The 20810-nt window shown below is 31.5% G+C and overlaps 1 protein-coding gene across 2 annotated transcripts; it reads left to right on the top strand.

The window, feature by feature from the left end:
* Positions 1-4540: 4540 nt before the first annotated feature.
* LOC148303591 (trimethyllysine dioxygenase, mitochondrial-like) lies at positions 4541-19832 on the top strand. Of its 2 annotated transcripts, none has more exons than XM_088269710.1 (8): positions 4541-4608; positions 5554-5656; positions 5884-5999; positions 6845-7065; positions 11461-11636; positions 12215-12439; positions 16626-16759; positions 19542-19832. In XM_088269710.1, exons 1-8 carry the CDS (start codon positions 4587-4589, stop codon positions 19676-19678), a joined length of 1134 nt encoding a protein of 377 aa, XP_088125836.1. In that variant the 5' UTR covers positions 4541-4586; the 3' UTR covers positions 19679-19832. The 2 variants fall into 2 exon arrangements, with proteins under 2 accessions (XP_088125836.1, XP_088125837.1); XM_088269711.1 differs by having other exon boundaries at positions 4560-4608; positions 5557-5656.
* Positions 19833-20810: the final 978 nt, after the last annotated feature.

Here is a 20810-nt window from a genome sequence, read left to right as displayed (position 1 = left end):
TCACCTTCAAGGATGGATCTGTACTAAACTTAAAACAGAAATATTCCTTGTAAGACAGGATAAAGGAGTGGGTGATGAAGTGAGGTTTGAAAAGAGAGGGGATAGAGGCAAGGAGTTTTTATTATTTTTTCTAGAAATAGGGAAAATATTAAAAAAGGGTTTTTAATCATATTTGGTGTATTAATGATGTTTATATTTTGTTACGAAACACTTTTTTACAAAATTTCTTCACAATATAATAAGGTTACTTTTTTTATTTGAATGTAATATTTTCAAATTAAAAAAAAAAAAAAAATTCCTTACCGCACCCCAATGGTGCATAGGGCACTGCTTCATATAAACGCAGTGTTATCTCGATCGATTACACATGAAGGAAAGGTGAAAGGTGAAAGCCCTCCACTTCAGGTACCAGGTATCAGGAAAAAATCACTTTTATTTATTAAACCCCCCTGGGAATCGAGCCCGGGACCTCCAGAACGGTAGCCGAGCATGCTGACCATTACACTACGGAGGTGGACAAATAATAATAATAATAATATATTTGGATAACTTACATAGCGCCATTTTCGTAAAATGCTACCTCAAGGACGCTTCACTGTGAATGAATTGGGGAAAATATTATGGTGGAAATGATTTAGCAAACAAATGTGTTTTTGGTTTAGTTTAAAGTAATGATTATTATTTCTAACGTTTTTTTTTCGGCAAATTCGAGAAATTTATTATCATTTTAATTATTATTATCATTATCTTTTATTATCAAAATTTTTATTTATATATATTAACCGGTTGGTGTGCCAGAAAAATGTGCAAATTTAGTACATCAATTATATTATATATTGAATATCTATAAAGTGTAAAGTGATCACTTAAACCAGCCGATGACGGTCGTCAGCCCCGTAAATGCCCAGACTTCCATATTCTTCTTCATCTGTGATGAGATGTCAAAAAATAATATGAAAATAACTCCTGTAATTGGAGATAATCCAGATTTTGTGAACAAGTATTTGGACACAATCAGAATGTTGTCTTTTTGAGGTATATTAACAGAATATGCTATAAATCCTTGTACAAAACAAGCAGGGATTTTTTTAGGCAACTAATAAACATATTTATCTCCATGTTATAATGGATAAATTTAAACGTGGTGTTTCATTCTCTCTTGCTGCTCGCTGATAGTGTGTGAAGGAGACGTGTATTTACAAGTGCTTACGATTTGTTATTTTATTATTATTTTATGTTATAAGACTATTTGTTGTAAGACTTTTAGTTTCTGTCTTAGTGTATTTTTATTTTTATATAAAATACTATACGTTTGTATTATGTTAAAAGCTTTATCCGTTCAATGAATCAATATATATATATAAAAAACGCAATATTGATAAAAAAATTAATAAACAATTTATTTTATTACCAATTCGTGTTCCTGTAAGGCAAGACTTAATATTTCTTAAAGTATCCACATTGCAAAAGCGACTCTAACAACACTGTCCATAAAGTTCAGAACAGAAAATCAACTACAAAATATGACAAAATGTTGTCACTTGATTCATTAGTAAACATTAAGACAGCCCGCCTCCGTAGTGTAGTGGTTAGCGCGTTTGGCTAGCATGCTCGAGACCCCGGGTTCGATTCTCAGGGGATCAAAATAAATGTGAGTGGTTTTTCACTCTTGTATTTATTTAATATTAGCCAGGACTAGTATCTGAGGCGGAGGGATTGAAGAAGAGGGAGGCTTGTCTTCATGTGATTAACGATAAATATAACAATTCATCAATGCGATGCAGTACCCTATGTACCAATAGGTGCAGTGTGGCACATTTTGTAAGATGTGCTACAAAATATCACTTAAAACATTCTAGAAATAGTTTTTTTAGGAGTTATACATAAAAAGATAGAGATCAGATATTGGATTATTCACCCCACTGTTGCTATATAAATTTATATTGCTAAGTACTCACATATTTCAGAAACATACTTAGGGCGTTTGTGCACTACACGGAATTTTACTGTCCGGCACTTCAGTTAGCATATAAATGGCTTGGGTTGGCTTGTGCTTTTGTCTTCCTTTCTTCGGATCGGTGGGCTCGATCGGTGCGTGATCACGGTGCGCGTAAATTCGATCACGCTAAACTGTCGTAGTCACTTTTATTTTTCAAAACTGGACTGCCGGATGGTAAAATTCTGTGTAGTGCGCAAGCTGCCTTAATGTTTAGCAGTGGTGATCAATTGCAAATAAAAGAACAGATAGTGTTGCTGTTGCAGACGATATATATTTGTTCTTGATATGACCATTTGATTATGATAGAGTCCAATTAATGCACCCCAAATATTACATGGGCTTTGCAAATAACGCATGACAATACGGCTGTCCAAACTTAAAACACAGTAAGGGACATTTTTTTGTAGTACGTTTTTTTTGCATTTTTGGACTAAGTAGAATCTACTTAGTCAAAAATGCAAAAAAAAACGTACTATAAAAAAATGTCCCTTACTGTGTTTTGAGTTTGGACAGCCGAATAGAGATTGACAATAAGAGTATCAGAAAGAGCGGAAAACACTTGGCATCATCAAATATTTCATACACTTTAATGTGGTCAGGTCAGGCGTCGGAATAGTCGGCGGGTATGTTTGAAGATATGCACGAATTCGGAATAGGCGAAGATTGTTTGCAATGACAGAGTTGTGTTGCATTATATTCTCTCTTAAATAATATTAGTGATAGGGGTAAATTAATAATAATAATAAAACCCTTATCCGCACCCCAATGATGCATAGGGCACTGCGTCATATAAACGCAGTGTTATCTTGATCGTTTACACATGAAGGAAAGGTGATCAGCCCTCCGCTTCAGGTACCAGTCCAGGGTAATAATATTGAAAAAATATTACAGTGAAAAAATCACTTATATTTATTTTACCCCCCTTGGGAATCGAACCCGGGACCTCCAGAACGGTAGCCGAGCGTGCTGACCATTACACTACGGAGGCGGAGGAACACCAAGAATTATCGTTTCTGAAAGTATTTACGGAATTTTCGACAAGGCTAGCTTTAGACGCTCACTTTTAAACCAGCAGTAGAGGGAGAAGACTAGAGAAGAAGAAAACCACCAAGTTTCTAGAAATTCCCCAGTGTAGGCAGTGAAAGAGATCAGTAGTTAGTTTGTTCAGATAGTCATCTGGATCCGATTCGAACACAACGTTGGCTGGTACACACATGCCTCCGCAACTCCGACCAGCACAGCAGACAGACACGGAGCAGTACCAAGGCATCTGCAGAAAATTTTAACTAATCGCATTTTTTCATTCTAACAAGATACAAAAACTTTTGTTTTAGTCACATTTACAATGACCAAGAGTTTTGGAAGACCTTGTATTTTTATCATAAGTTAATGTCACGCCATTTAAACGAAAATTATCATTAAAATGTCTTCCCATTTTATTATCATCATATCGTACGACTTCGTTTTAAATCCGGTACAGATATAATGTACCTAACCATTTTTAATTACACATGTTTATTTTTTACCTCGATAATAAATTATATCGACGAATTATGAATATTATAAAAAAAAACCAAACTCAAAAACAAAAATCATTGATTCTCAATTCAGTGCATAGAGCCCCGATAATTTTTATTAAAAAAAGTATGTTTGATTTGTACATAATCTCAAACGTACAAATTCAGTACGCGACCGGCTGCGCGAGAAGCAAGACGCATTGTTTGAGAACAATTTATTTTAGAATACTCGTACATACATTTTTCATATATTTTTAGAATGTGTACCTTTTGAAAAAAAACTTTTTATAATTTTTTTTAACTATTTACCTTCAAATATACAATAATAATAAAATAATAAAACCCTTATCCGCACCTCAATGGTGCATAGGGCACTGCTTCATATAAACGCAGTGTTATCTCGATCGTTTACACACGAAGGAAAGGTGATCAGTCCTCCGTTTCAGGTACCAGTCCAGGGTAACATTGAATAAATATTACAGTGAAAAAATCACTTATATTTATGTGACCCCCTCCCTGGGAATCGAACCCGGGACCTCCAGAACGGTAGCCGAGCGTGCTGACCATTACACTACAGAGGCGAACCTATATACCTACCTTTTAATAACTAAATAAATAATAACTTTTTTTCAAGCCAAAAACGGTGTTTAGAGCAAAAAAAATCAATTACATTAAACTACATAGGTTTTTTAAAAAAATAAGTTGCGGGCTCTCTTAGAAAAAAATAAATTTTGTCTGTTTACGACTGCCAAATCTTGTTTTGAACGACACATAAATTCCTGCATAATTTGTAAAAAACCTGTTTATTCACAAACAAAATTTTTAGGAAAAATTCAAATTTTACAAAATTATCTTTAATTAATTGATTAATATATTTACATACTGAGAAGCTCTGTCTAATTATAGGGGTCAATAGGTTTTATTATTTTTGATAACGAATTAATTCAAATAAATATTCGTTAAATGTCGTTTTCATAAATTAATATAAGCAGGCATTGTGAATATTATTATCATTGTGTTCAGATTGTGGTTTGAAGAAGACGCAAAGCGAGTGTTATAAAATAAAAAAAATGGAAACTGAAAATGTGTATCGTAAGTAAATTAAGTTTTGCTGTTTTTTTTATTTACATAAAAAAATCATGTCTATCATTATTATTTTATTATCATACTTCTAAAATTGTTTTTAAGAGAAAATTGTTTTTAATGAGAAAACAATTATAAAAGACTACTTTTTTAGTTTATGAATGTAAACAAGACCATTTTCGATATCTGTAATTCTTGAAACTAGTCATCTTTATATATTTATATATATTTATTTTGCGTATTTATTTCATGGATACATACATTTCATTTACTATATGTATTACGGCTCTTTAGGCATGGCCTGTGTTGAGTCGAAATACTTAATATTAACATATATTATATATGTATTAATAACCTCAAAACAACTGGTAATACATTTCAATGTAAAAAAATTGTCAGTAAAAACACTTTCAATGAATTGTCAATTAAATATATAAATATAAATAAGCAAGTTCGGATCGAGTTGTGAGAATATCAGCATACAGCAGCATAAGAGGTAGCAGACCCCCAGGAAGAACATCTAAACGATGGAGAGATAGCTGGTCTTCCACCTCCCAGGGGCCGACCGGAGAATGACAGGACACAGTCCTAAATAAAGAGAAAGAAGAAGAAAGATAAATGCAAATATTTTTTAAGGAATTGTGGAAAAAGGAGTTTGCCCTAGTATTATTGTAATAAGTCTTAACAATCTTCGACTCTTCCACATTAATGCCTCTCCTCATACATAACATACTTGTACAAACCCACCAAATATGTCGACTCCTGACCTGACCACGTTCAAGTATTTTAAAAACTTAATCATGTCAAGTTTTCCTCAATCTTCCTCTACTCCTATTTCCAATTATATTCGACTCGTAAATGTATTTAATTGTTTTTTCCTCATTCATTCGATTCATTTGCCCTAACCATCTCAGCAAACCTTTCATAAAGAAATTAAAAAATGGTTATTTTCAGAAGTCGTTGAGTCAGCAAAAATTATAGAAAAATGTGTATCAGTAAAATTAAGTGGAGATGTGAATATTCAGTATGGCTTCTTCTGGTTACGCGATAATTGCAGGTAATATGTGTTTTTTTTTTAACAAATTTGTATTTGTAATACTTGCACATATTATGAACAACGATGACGTTAACCTAGTAGGAACATCACAAAAGTACAACTTTTTGACAGCTAATTAAAACTAACTTAAAAGACGTAGAATGTAGACACGTAAATGTTTAATTTATTTTCTTTTAAAATTTTGTAAAACAATATTTAATTTTTATTTTATTGTTATTTTTTTTTAGGTGTAAGGAATGCTATAATTATACAACTTTTCAGCGAAATAAACACATTCTCGATATTCCTGAAGACACTTCACCCAAAAATGTTTTTACGGAGAATGATGCTCTGAAAATAAAATGTAAGTTTTTTTTTATCAAATCCAAGCCTTGCCGTACACGTTAATTTTCTGAATCCTGATGGTATTTTTACGCGGAATGGATATGGGACTTTAACAAATTTTTGAATAAAAAATAGTTTCTTACAATTTCTATACGTATAAACAGGGTGTCCCATAATCCGATATATTTCTTTTAAGGGGTTTTAGACCAGCTTATAACTCACCAAAAAAAATATGATTAAGAATTTTCCGAACATCTACGCCTTAGATCAGTTTTTTGAGTGCCACTTTTTCAAAATTTTCATATTTTAGTATTATATATATATATATATATATATATATATATATATATATATATATATATATATATATATATATATATATATATATATATATATATATATATATATATATATATATATATATATATATATATATATATATATATATATATATATATATATATATATACATATTTATATACATATATATATATACATATTTATATATATATATATATATATATATATATATATATATATATATATATATATATATATATATATATATATATATATATATATATATACACACACACATATATGTGCGTGTGCCTGTGTAATCACTTATTTCAACATCATATAACTTGGTAAATAGATAAAACCATGTTATTCTTGATTCATCAAGCAAATTGAACGTCCTGGAATTCGGAATATTTTTAGTTCGAAAATAAATACTAAATAAAACTAAAGCGGCAATGCTAAATCACAACTTAAGAGAGAAATATAAAAAAATCTTATTTATAATAAAAAAATGTGACTTTCTTTAAAATAAAAGGCAAACTGTATTTTAACTTTTTTTTTTAGGGAATGATGACCACGATTCAGAATACTCGGCCAAGTTCCTGTGGGATTGTTGGCCAGCAAACTGGAAAAAGAAGAGCGTTATTAGCAGAAAACTGTGGGGAGGACAAGGAGTTGCTAATCACGTGGCTTACGTTGACAGAGATGACTTCCTCAAGTCCACTGAAACTCTGAAAATTTTCCTGAAATCGCTTGTCGAGTATGGATGCGCCTTTGTTGATAATGTAAGTATTCAACTTCAATAAGCTCCACAAATAAAGTTGTTAGAATAATATTTATATCTTAAAAATTCTGCTTTCATTCCGTTAAGAAGCCAAAATAAACACTGGAAAATCATACTTAAAAATAACTTCATTAATATATTTTTTTACTATCAATTACTAAATTTCTTCTTTAATTTTTTCATATTGAAAATATTTTAATTAAGTTCGTATTTGAACCTTTGAAGTTATTTTTACTACCGACATCTATGGTGGAAATGTCTAAATACGGTCGGCTATATTTTTCTTTTATAAGAAACGTTAAACTGAATTCACTTTTGACATACTTTATGTTGTGTTTGATTCAAAGATGACGAAAAATAATTTGTTCTTTCTTAAATGATATATTTTATTATCCCAAATATTTTAAGGATAAAATAGTGTTAAACAAAAATTTTCATCAACATATTACGAGAAATAAGGAAAAAATAAGACTGTCATTGTCGAAAAAAATCGAGTCACAAAATTGTTTAATGTAAAAGGGTTTGAAAATGTATGATGAGATGCCTGAATGTATGAAGAATGAAAAGAGTCTGAAAGAATTAAAAAATTAATTGTAATTTAAAATACCGTAGTAAGTAATCAACTACCCGTGGGTTTGTAGGTTGCCGACCACTGATGTTTTCACAAAATGTGAAATTTGTGAAGTTAATGTTAATCATATAAATTACAGCTCCATATTAGCATATCGCTCCTTTCAAGAACGTCATAAATCAAAAAACTTGATTTTTCAGGAGAACGTTTTTGAAGTTTAAGAATATAATACAATTTATTAAAAATAAATATCAAGCCACTCATTGAACTTTTTACTTTGCAACACATCTTTTTAAGTGAAACTTGCTGGTTTTTTCTCCATTTGAAAAGTATTTAGTATATTTAAAAAAATAATTTAACAATACCTTTTCTTCAAAATGCAAAACAACACTTTCTGCCCTGTAGCTGGTAAATATAAAGTTAAAAATATGCCGCTTTTGCTGGGATATAGTACATTTTCTGGATATTCTGAAAACATGCACAACTGAAAATTGTCGATTTTTGATTTATGACGTTCTTGAAAGGAGTGAGCGATATATCATCTCACTCCACAGTATTTCATTACTATAAATTACACACCATCGAACACAAAATCGAACCATTCGCACCTACCTAACACCCGTTCGATGTGTTTAATTATCTTGAAATTCAATTTGAAATGTGGTATCGTTATTAAGCTATCAACGATGATATGTTTCGTGATATGGAAAGTGTTCGCACAAGGTCTGGGTTTCCATTCAGCGTTATAATTGGACCTTTATTCACAATGATCAAGTAGACGTACATACAATGTTGAAAACAAGGGATGTTTGATTAAAAGCATTTCAATTTAAGCTTTACTTGATAAATACCACTATTTCTTTTATTTATACCTTACTTGGTAAAAACCCCTGTTTCTTTCAATTTAAGCTTAAGTTACTTTATACCAGTACTTAACGATAGATTTTACCACAATGTGGCTGCCGAATCAATGAAATGATTAAGAATAGTTAGCGGAGTGAATGCCGTTGAAATTCGTTCCCTCAGACGAATGTGTGGAAAATCCTTGTATGACAGAATTAAAAATGAAGATATAAGAAAAGAATGTGAGGCTGAACTAGCAATAGTTGAAAAGATACAGGAAAGTTTGTTTTAAGATAGTATGGACATGTATGTGGAGCGAATGAATTATGAGAGAATGACTAAGAAAGTATATTTGGCTAATGTTAACAAGAGAACATAACGAGGACGGCCAAATAAGACTTGGCACGATCAGATCAATCAGAATATAAAATCTGGTTAAATATACTGTCAAATATCAATTAATTAATTCAAACCTAATTTAAAATAAGGTTAAAAGTTACATTTGGTTTGTTATTATAATACTTTTATTTTAAAAAATAAATAAAACTATATAAATATGCTTACATAAAAAGTTTATGATTTTCCACTTAAAGCCTGTTATAATTGCAATACCAAAACATGATTTATAGATAGAAAATAGAGAATTATAAGAAAATAAATAAAGCTTTAGTTTTCGAAAAAACCTTCTTAAAATACGTTTCTAAGATGATTTGTTGAATGAGAAAAACGTAATTAATATTTAGTCATAACAGGAGTTTTTAACGACAAATTTCTTCAGCATCAAAATTTGAATATTCGTATGATTGACACCATTCTAAAAATACATGTTTTAAGAAATAAAGCTTTTTTTAGACATCGATAAAATTAAGAAAGGTGTGTTGAGATGGTTTGGACATGTAGAGCGTATGAGTGAAGAAAGAACGGTTAAACAAATTTATGAGGCGAATGTAGTTGGAAAAAGAAGCAGAGGACGACTGAGGAAAACTTGGCACAATCAGGTATGTCAAATACTTGCGGCCGGGTCAGGAGTCGTAATAATCGTCGGGTATGTATGAGGAGATGCATGAATGTAGAAGAGGCAAAGGATGTTTGCAAAGACAGAGTGGTGTGGCGTTCGATTCTCTCTGCCTACCCCTGCGGGGAAGCGACGTGATGGTTAGTTAGTTAGTTAGTTAGCTTTTTTTAGATATATCTTAACTTCTTCACCAGGATAGAGACAACGAACGATCTCTCAAAATAAAAATACATGATTTTTATTATTTGAGACACTCGTACTCCATTGCACCATATTTTTTAAAAAACATTTATTGATATCCCAACAAAGTTGAAGAAGAATATTTAAGTCACACATTTATAAATCCATAACATTATTATATATTACCTAATTTTGTTAAAAATTATCGAAAAAGTAATAAAGTACATATACAGTACTTTACCTGTATTGCTACTCAAACATTGTAATATTGGATTAATTTGTAAAAAGCTGCAAATAATTAACATTCACCTAAAAAGTGACAATGTCATATAGTACTTCATTAACATTAGAGCTATTTAATATTAACCTGGACTTTAGGTAGGATTTAAAACCTTTCATTTACATAATTAACGATCAATGTAGTGTTACATCAATTTGATGTAGTAACCATGCACTATTGTACACGGATATAAGTCAGTCGTATGAGCGAAAAAGTATATTCCTATTTTCATGTTTAAATGAAAATTAAAGCACCCAATTTGAATACATTATTAATAATACAACCCTTATCCGCACCCCAATGGTGCATAGGACACTGCTTCATATAAACGCAGTGTTATCTCGATCGTTTACACACGAAGGAAAGGTGATCAGCCCTCCGTTTCAGGTACCAGTCCAGGGTAATATTGAATAAATATTACAGTGAAAAAATCACTTATATTTATTTGACCCCCCCTGTGAATCGAACCCGGGACCTCCAGAACGGTAGCCGAGTGTGCTGGCCATTACACTACGGAGGCGGACATACATTATTACATTTACAAAATTTCGAGTGTGTCCAAATACTTTTTCACAAAATCTAGGTTTTTCTCCACATTTTAACGTTTTTTGTACCAATACACCTTTACGAAGAGAATTGTTATATCTGATTATAAAACGAAATTCTAAATATTCCGTCGATTTTAAATGGGATCAAAAGACCACGTTAGTAAATTGACCCAAACACAAAGCTTTGAGATGTGGAGGACGTAATTTTGTTTCAAGGGTCATTTGGTAACCAGTGGGCGATTCTTTTGTGATTTAGCGAATAAAATTTTCGTACATCTATCAGCTTTCTAACCATAAAGAGGTTCATATACCCAATGACAAAGGATTTTCATCGAAACACTTTATAAAATAGTGTCGTAAAGAAGGGGCTTAACACCATCAAAAATATTTATAAATAAGGATATTTTTTATGTTTGCAAAAGACTGTATCACATTTTTTTTGCTTTTTTCTCTTATTTTACCTTACATTTTTTAAACATGGTTATGTGATTTTGACGCCTTACTTATTACCTTACAATATTACAAATAAATACATTAAATAAATAAAAAAAACAGTTATCAGAAATCTGCTATCAAATATTTTTTTATAAATAAATATGTGACCTGTTCTTACACTTATCTGGACCTAATGGTGCATAAGGCACTGCATCGTAATGCCCCTGGATTGCATAGATAGCAAAAGGTCATCAGTCTTTGCTACCAGTCCAGGCTAATATTAGATAAATTTTAGAGGAAAAATTACTTTTATGATTTTATTCCATATATACGAGTACATGTTTAACATATTTTGGGCTGCTTTTTCCTTAACATTACAGAATAATACATTATATTAAAACAAAACAATAATTTCGAATGTTTGCAAAGACAAAATGGTGCGCTTACCCTTAGAAAAACGCCGTGTAAGATAGCTACTTAACGAGTACTTAATTATTTTAATCCTTAGACGTCGTTTTTCGCAGGTAGCCCCGACATTGGAAGACACAGAGTTAGTGATCAAGAGAGTCGCACCAGTCCAGAGAACATTGTTTGGGGACATGTGGAGTTTTACATCCGATCAAAATAGGGCAGACACCGCGTACACCAACATACCATTGGCACCCCATAACGACAGCACTTACTTGACGGAATCGACTGGGTAAAATATTTTAATTTAACATAATAATCTTGCATCTTCTTCATGAGCCCTCTGTCTTCCACTGCTGGATATAGGCCTCTTCCCCTTCATTCCATTTCTTCCGGTCGGTTGCTGCTTGCAGCTAGTTTCTACCCCCCACAGCGACTATGTCGTCGGACCATCTCTTTTGGGGTCTTCCGACACCTCTTTTGTTCTCCCAAGGTCTGTATTGTAAAGTTCCTGGGATCCATCTTGTGGGGTCCTGTCTTGCAATGTGTCTTGCTCATTACCATTTTCATATAACTATGAAATCTTAGATATAACTATGGAATTTCAAGGCACAAATTTGAATAAACGCAGATTATTTTGAATACCTTTTGGTTTCGTTCACTTTGTGTAATACCACTTTTATAAACACTTTTTCGTGACTACCGGCTTCGGAAAATCATTCCATCATCAGATCATTAAAATATTACGATTTGACATTTGAATAAAAATAAAGTTTTATTTGTATGCAATATTATTATTAACTCGGAATATTTTTCACACTAGGAATATACCCAATATGTAAATTCTGAACGAAAACATCCTCTGTACAGATTACAAGTCCTTCATTGCATGGAACATGTTGGTACGGGGGGAGAAAATGTGTTCGTCGACGGTTTCCACGTGGCCGATGAACTCAGACGCACAGATCCCGAGACGTTCAGGACCCTCAGCACAGTCCTGCAGCCCGCAGAGTACTTGGAGGATGGATGGCATCAGACGCAAACTGCTCCTGTCATCATCTTGAATCCTGTTAACAAGGAACTGGAACAAATACGGTGAGCAGGAGTTTATGAAGATTTCAACAAAGAAACGTCCGAGATGCCAAGTAATTCAGTTCTTTAAAATACACTAAACGATGCCTTGCGATTATATAGAAAAATATTATTCGCATTGAAAACAATATCTTAATGTATGATTCTCATTTACCAAAAGCAATGCTGATTTGAACGGACAAAGCCATGTCATTTTTAATCTGCGTCGATCAAAATATGTAGATCGTAAGTAATAGAAAAAATAAAAAATATTTGTAAAATCATTTTTGAAAGAACATGCAATCTAAAAAATAAAAAATGCTTTGTGACAGCAGCCGTCAAGAAGCACGCTGTCGCCGTGAGTAATTTTTAGTATTGCATGTGTAAATATTACGATCAACAGATGGCACCGCGCCGTTGAGGTCTAGACATAAATAGCACACGCGTATAAAACGTTGTGTTGAAATTTAAAAGTAATCGGTGAATAACTTCAGAAGATTAAAAAAATATTAAAATGTACGTTCTTTGATATTTGTGTTGAATGCTTCAAAACACGTGTCACAATAGATTTTTAGAAAAAGCGGTACTTACCAAGTAAATTTTTACACATAAATGAATAATTATTACCACAAAGTAACAACCATTTTTTTTTTAATATGATGTATTGCAATTATTTAGAATATTCTACATATTAATTCATCTTTAAATAAAACATTACCGCTATAAATCACACCGAGTACTACATTTTAATTATCATAAAAAATATTTATCTTCTTTCTGGTATCATCTCATTTTATCTTCATTGTAGACTGTTGGGATGAGTTCTCTTTATCTTCAGGTTGTAGGTTTTTCTATGGTAAATAACGTCCCTAGGCCATGCCTTCGAATCATGTTATCTTTCTGTAATATTCTAGAATTTTTTAGTCCTTATCTAGACGTCTGTTGAGGAAGATCCATGACGATTGCTTGGTTCACAATATGTTCAGGTTCTCTGCGTCCTATGTCCTCATACCATTCAATCATTAATTATTATTTAAATCGATACTCGTAGTAACATATCGCTCACTTGTTTCAAGAACGTCATAAATCAAAAAACATGATTTTTCAGGAGAACGTTTTTAAAGTTTTTAAATATATAACGATGTATTAAAAATAAATATCAAGCCAATTATTGAACATTTTACTGTGCAACAGACCTTTTTAGGTAAAACCTGAAGGTTTTTTCACCATTTGAAAAATATTAAGTATATTTAAAAAAAATATTCAAAAATACCTTTTCTTCAAAATGCAAAAACAACACTTTCTGCCCTGTAGCGGGTAAATTTTAAGTTGAAAATATGCCTCTTTTGCTGAGATATACCATAGAAAATTTTTTGAACATTCCGAAAACATGCACAACTGAAAATTGAAGATTTTTTTATTTATGGCGTTCTTGAAAGGAGTGAGCGATGTATACATTTTTTCAATAAACATATTTTCATCACTAGGTATGAATTTGACTACATAATTTGAATACATAACACAGGTTGTCCCAAAAGATACATAGAGATATTTATTAAAGTTATTATACTTTTAAAATAATATCACAACAAATTTAATTAAAAACTATCTTCTTCTTGCCTTTGTCCGCTTCCAGTGGTGCATATACCATGGATATACCATAGAACATTTTTTGGACATTCCGAAAACATGCACAACTGAAAATTGACGATTTTTGATTTATGAAGTTCTTGAAAGGAGTGAGAAATATATATATATATATATATATATATATATATATATATATATATATATATATATATATATATATATATATATATATATATATATATATATATATATATATATATACATGTATATACTTATATATATGTATATATATACATATATATATATATATATATATATATATATATATATATATATATATATATATATATATATATATATATATATATATATATATATATAATTAAATATATATATTTTTTTCAATAAACATATTTTCATCACTAAGTAAGAATTCGACTCAACGTTGAATATACGTACTTACTTCATATTCATATATGAAAGATCGTGACTAAATTGTAACACGAAAATTCATCGATAAACTTCATTATTTAAACCTTTCACAGATAATCCTTAGCTACCTCCTTGTATACCGGCTTTCGTATTGCTTGATAAAGCTTACCCGAGAAATATGAATAATTTATATTTTATCCATGAATATTACATAGCAAGTCAAGTTAAGTCATCACCAATCGAAAGTAGTCAACCTTCCAATAAATCAACCGTAAATTAGTAAGGGTGAGGAAACAAAATATCCATTTAAAAAGTTAGGTCTTTTTTAAACGGTCTAAGTAAAAAAAAATACTTTTACGTACCGCATTGAGGCGGGATGATCAAAAGCCCGCAATTTAATTTTCTTTGGGTAACTCAGGTAACAATTCATTCATTCGAACCCTTATCCGCACCCCAATGGTGCATATGGCACTGCGTCATATAAACGCAGTGTTATCTTGATCGTTAATACACAAAGGAAAGGTGATCAGCCCTTTGCTTCAGGTACCAGTCCAGGGTAATATTGAATAAATATTAGAGTGAAAATATCATTTATATTTATTGGACCCCCTCTGGGAATCGAATCCGGGACCTCCAGAACGGTAGTCGAGCGCGCTGACCATTACACTACGGAGGTGGACAAGGTAACATTTAACGTCATTGAATTTGTTGCTTAAAACGTCGTTTATGTATTGAAAAAACAAGTTTTTTTTTTATAAAAATATATGGTTTCGAAAACAACAGTTATTAAACGGCAAGGACCTTAATTTTCTTTTTAATTTACGAGGATATACAATAAAATAACAAATTCCTTTGTTCTAAAAAAATGTGCGCAACAATACGTGTCTCGCGCAGCCGGTCACGTACTGAATTGTATATTTGAGAGTACACCCTTAATACTGTTATGACTTTAAAAAAAAATAACCGCGAATGACGTCACATAGGGGAACGTCATGGTAACGTATCAGTCAAATATAAGGTACATTTAAAATAATCTCAACATAGATGAAGAAAAATATAGAACTCTGGAAAAATTCTGGAACTATGGAAACTGAGTATTTACAGGACTTATGACTTGTCACAGGCTGGTAAAGAGATGACTTTACACACGTGCAACATTCACTATTATTCCCATGATTCACAACCACATTTTTTTGAAGTCCTACATATGTATATCATAAATCTCATGACGTTTTATTTGTACGTTCTTTGTTAGAGTATAAAAGGTCTTTGGCATCCAAATACCCACTTTATTTACTTTACAGGTCCAATTTAAATATAACTGCGCTATAGACCAAGAAAATCCGATATTTTGGCTTAATTCTTCAATGGCTTGAAGTACCTCTGCAATTTATGGACGGAAACTGGTTCAAATCTAATAGCGGATAAATATAATAGCGGGATTCCTGGTCCAGAGAACACGTTGCTTTTGGAAGATTAATTAATATGACCTAAATTATGGATATGCAATTAGCACTTTTTATGTAGACATATTCACGCAGTGCCTTCAAATGGATTGCAAATGGGATGCAGAAATAGATGTATGTACATACAACGCCGCACGGTTAAAATCAGGAACAATTTGTCTAATTCTAGGAGAAAAATTCCCATACCATAAAAGGTTCATTTTTTACCATGCAGAAGAATATATCGTATTTCAATTTAACTTAACACCGATCTTTCTCCAAACTAAAAAAAATAGCATAAAACATGTATTAAAGGAATATGATCTTTAAAAATACAAATTTCATATTTCGTTTGTTCAAAATCATAAATTTTCCAACCCATTGTTTTGAAATATCCGAATAAACGTATGTTTTTATCAATCTATATAAATAAAATGACCGTTCGTTCGTTCAAAACGTTGAATCTTCTTAAGTTATTCACCAATTGCTTTGAAATTTAAACATAACGTTGGATTCGAATACGCGCATATTTTCAATACATCTGTAACAGATATTTTTTCCCGTAATAGGTAGAAACAATACAATGCTACAATGTAACAGCTGACGTGAAGTATTGTTTGTATGGTGGTGATTCTCCTGACGAAGAGATGGGTACTTCACGAAAGCGAGTGAAATTTACCAACTATTAAATAAATTATTTTGAATATTAAAAATATAAGTAATAATTTTAAGTGTTTTTTCAGATTCAACATTTACGATAGGAGTCCACACTGCATTACGGACGATGGTCAACAATTATCTGTGTATGCAGCCCTACGGAAAATTTCAAAACTCTTCGCCTCTCCGGAAAATCAGTGGTGGTTCAAATTGAATCCTGGTAAAATATTAAATTGTATACTTTTATAAAAAAAATCTCACATTATATTAATAATGTTTTTAGGGTAAAAACTAAATGTCAGTCTACTTTATGTTCCATTTTGTTCAATCATTTATCGGAAAGGGGAAAAAAGACATAGACAAAAGTACTTTTTTAATTAAACATACTTTTTTAATGAAGTATATGTATAAATACTTATTTAAAAAGATTTTTTTATTTATATTGTAAATCCATCCTATCTATAAAGGATGACTTTAAAAGCCTACTACTACGACTACTACTACTACCATCACGCCGTTTCCCTACAGGGGTTGGCAGAAAGGATGGAACAGCACACACTTCTGTCCTGACATACACTCCTCGCCTCCTTCACATCCATACATCTAGTCATACATGTCCTCCGATTACGCAGACTTTTGATCTGATCGTGCCAAGTCTTTTTCGGTCGTCCTCGTACTGTTTTCCTTCTCAAATTCGCCACATATATTTTCTTAGTCATTCTCTCGTTATCCATTCGCTCCACATGTCCATACTTTAAAAGAAACTGCTGATAAAAGGAATTTTGATAATGACTCATTGGGGGTTTCCTACTACATATTTAAGTTTCAGCAATAAAGAATTATATTTGTAAGTAATGTACATTAATACTAAAATGAATAGAAAAACGCGCATGTTTTTATATATTACCTTGCGATGGGTACAAACATGGTTTATTTGAAAAACATATTTTTCATCGTAATGGCAGGGCCATCTATTACATATAATAACGACACACTCAATACTAAACATTTGATAGCGTGTTTCTTGAAAGCTGCTATTATACTGTATATTAACAAGCATAGTGAAATCGAAAATATTTGAAATGTGTGTCATCTCTTTTTATTCTTTTTTACTTAAAGAGACTGACCCACAGCGACACATAACTATCTCAGAAAAAAATAACATATATTTGTTGAAATTTCTAGAATTCTTAACCATTGATTCAATCCGATATAAATATCTAAAACACATAAATGAAAAAGGAAAAAAAACTGGTTTACGAAGAAATTTACAATAATTTAAAATTTAAAATTTAAATTTATAATTTGACGTTTCTCATGTGTGTGATTATAATCCAGGATTCGGACCTCACATACTAATATAAGAGCTTCTGCTTAATAAAAAGCTTCTTTACATCTCACCAATGGGTGTCTCTAGTGAAGTTCTAGTGATTCAAGAACAAGGTTTCTAAATTGGTTCATATATATAGAACTTCCAAGAATTTCAGTAGTATGGTTGTCAATAATGGGTAGAATTAGTAAATGTTACACGTGTGTAAAGTGTATATGTATATATTTACATACATATTGAATATGTAATGAATATTTTAATATACATTTGATCACTATATCTAGAACTTCCAAGAATTTAAGTAGTGTGGTTGTCATAATGGGTAGAATTGTTGAATGTTACACGTGATCACTTAAACCTGCCTATGAAGGTCGTCAGCCCCGTAAATGCCCAGACTTCCATATTCTTCTTCATCTCATCAAATATGTGTATATATATAAATATTATATTATTAACAGAAAGTAAAATGTATTTTATAAATCAAATGAATTGACAAAACGGCGGTTAGTGTTTCGAATCACGTTCGAAATTGATCAAGTTTTAAACACCGAGTGAGTCAGAATTGAATTATTGATTTGGTTTAACTTTGAGTCTCTTCAATTTTCACTATGAAGAGTTTCTATGAAACTTTCCCAGCTCTACCGATAGTGTAATTATTTACTATTACTCCAAACTGTTTTAGCTTGGTAAGCTACATCCATTAATTATTTGCTGCATCTAAATATATCAAGCATAATATATCACAAAAAATGACTTAAAATTAATGTAAACAGATATTATCGCTTTTTGGCTTATTTCAGTCTTATTATTTTTTTGACATCTCACCAAAGATGAAGAAGAATATGGAAGTCTGGGCATTTATGGGGCTGACGACCGTCATAGACTGGTTTACGTGATCACAACTGATATAAGGGTCAGTTGTATGTTAAATTTTATTTTTATTTTCTCAAAGAAAACAATGTTGACAACGTTTTGTGGCGTGTCCAAATACTTATTCACAAATCTGGATTATCTCCAATTCAGAGTTATTTTTCACATTATTTTTAAACATCTCTATATAGATGAAGAAGAATGTGGAAGTCTGGGATCTTATCTCGATACATAGTTCTGGAACTCGATAGACATTTTTGATGGGACGAGGCAAGCTTTTACTGAGCAGAAACTCTTTCATTTGTATGTGAGGTCCGAATCCTGACTTATATTCACATACTTGAGAAAGGCTAGCATAATGATATTCCATCATAGATGTCTCTCGTGAATCAATATATCAGAAGTTCCATGAATTTGAATAGTGTGGTTGTCAATCATGGGTAGAATTGGTGAGTGTAACACGTGTGTAAAGTGATCACTTAAACCAGCCTATGACGGTTGTCAGCCACGTAAATGCCCAGACTTTCATATTCTTCTTCATCTATGTTGAGATGTCAAAAAATAATACGAACAATGTTATATATAAAACACAGCGAATCGCCCTTGAGGTAGTATTTTACGAAAAAAGCTCTATTCAAAATTATGTTATTATTAGAATCGACTCCTACGCAATCAGATTTTTTTCTTAACATCACATAATTTATTTGTCTCGCAGATAATAATATGATTAATCTTTTTTAAACACCCTTTCGTTTGACTTTTTTTAATTGCCATCGTCCCTAATGAATTGCAACTTTTTCAGGTCGCGTGGCATTCTTCGACAATTGGCGGCTACTCCACGGAAGGGCCGGATTCACCGGTCGGCGCATAGTAGGAGGCTCATACGTGGGGAGGGGTGACTGGCTAAGTGCCGCCAGAATTCACGGATTACTGCCTTAACTCGATCGGTCGGGGCCGAAGGACTAGACGTTAGAAAGAGTTATTTTTAAAATCAACATAAAAAGAAAATGTTTTTTATTTTATTTAATTTGTCATATATATAGTTTTTAATGTTGAAACATTTTATTAAAAACAATAAAAGTTTTCTTAACTAGAGTATATTTCATTCAAATTTTTATTTCTTTTCCAAAAAATCAAAATATAATTCAACATTATATATGTGTATCTTGGTGAAGACCTGAACAGCCATTCCTGAATCATTAAAACTTAATTTTAATTTTCTCTCTTGTTCTGTACACTTTACCAAAATTTTATTTATTACTTTCTTTTTAAAAATAAAATACTTTAAAAATATTACAGGAAATTAAAATTTTAGTATGAATGGAAAATTGTCTTCGTTCGTATTAATTAAACCATGGCAACAAAAAATATGCCAGCGAATTGCCTCTAAGATTCTCATCGTCATACACTTCCTTACTTATTCAAATAAACTTAATTTAATATCGCGTTGTTACGGTAATTTGAATAACTGAGCAGATAAACAATCACGAAACACGACAACCAACCTAAGCGAATTTACTGAGAACATTGTCTCACGATAAAGAATTACAATAACAAAAGTCACCCAAAATTCTACCACACAGAACGACAGAGTTTATTATAAAGGGAAAATGTTATAAAAAGTAATGGTTTTATTAAGTGTCTAATTATACTGTAGCAATTCGATTTAAATAACTGTCTTTTTTGCACTAAAACAAATGATAAATTAATGTCGTTAATACTCAGTATTTGATATCAAAACGTATGTTATTCGTAGAACGATAGGTAAACGTGCCTTTTTTATTTATTTATTTATTTAAACTTCATTTTCAGAAAACAAATTAGTACATTGGCGGGCTTATTACTAAAAAGCAATATCTTGCAAACAACCAAAAACAGACTAGTGTATTGATCAAAACGTTTGATACCATTTATAGATGTTTACAATCAGAGGGTAAATAGTACTTGAACATTTAAAAAAACGTAAATTACAAAAGATGATAATAAGGAGGGCAAAGGTAAAGGGAGTTTAAGGAAGGAGGCAGAGGGAAAAACTAAGGGAGGAGGATTGATTTACAGTTAGGATTCTTAT

The sequence above is a fragment of the Brachycentrus maculatus genome, unplaced genomic scaffold, assembly GCF_059751285.1.
Source record: "Brachycentrus maculatus isolate JH-2025_06_01 unplaced genomic scaffold, ASM5975128v1 h1tg000361l, whole genome shotgun sequence".
Classification (NCBI taxonomy): domain Eukaryota; kingdom Metazoa; phylum Arthropoda; class Insecta; order Trichoptera; family Brachycentridae; genus Brachycentrus; species Brachycentrus maculatus.
This window is presented reverse-complemented; position numbering and strand designations above follow the sequence as displayed.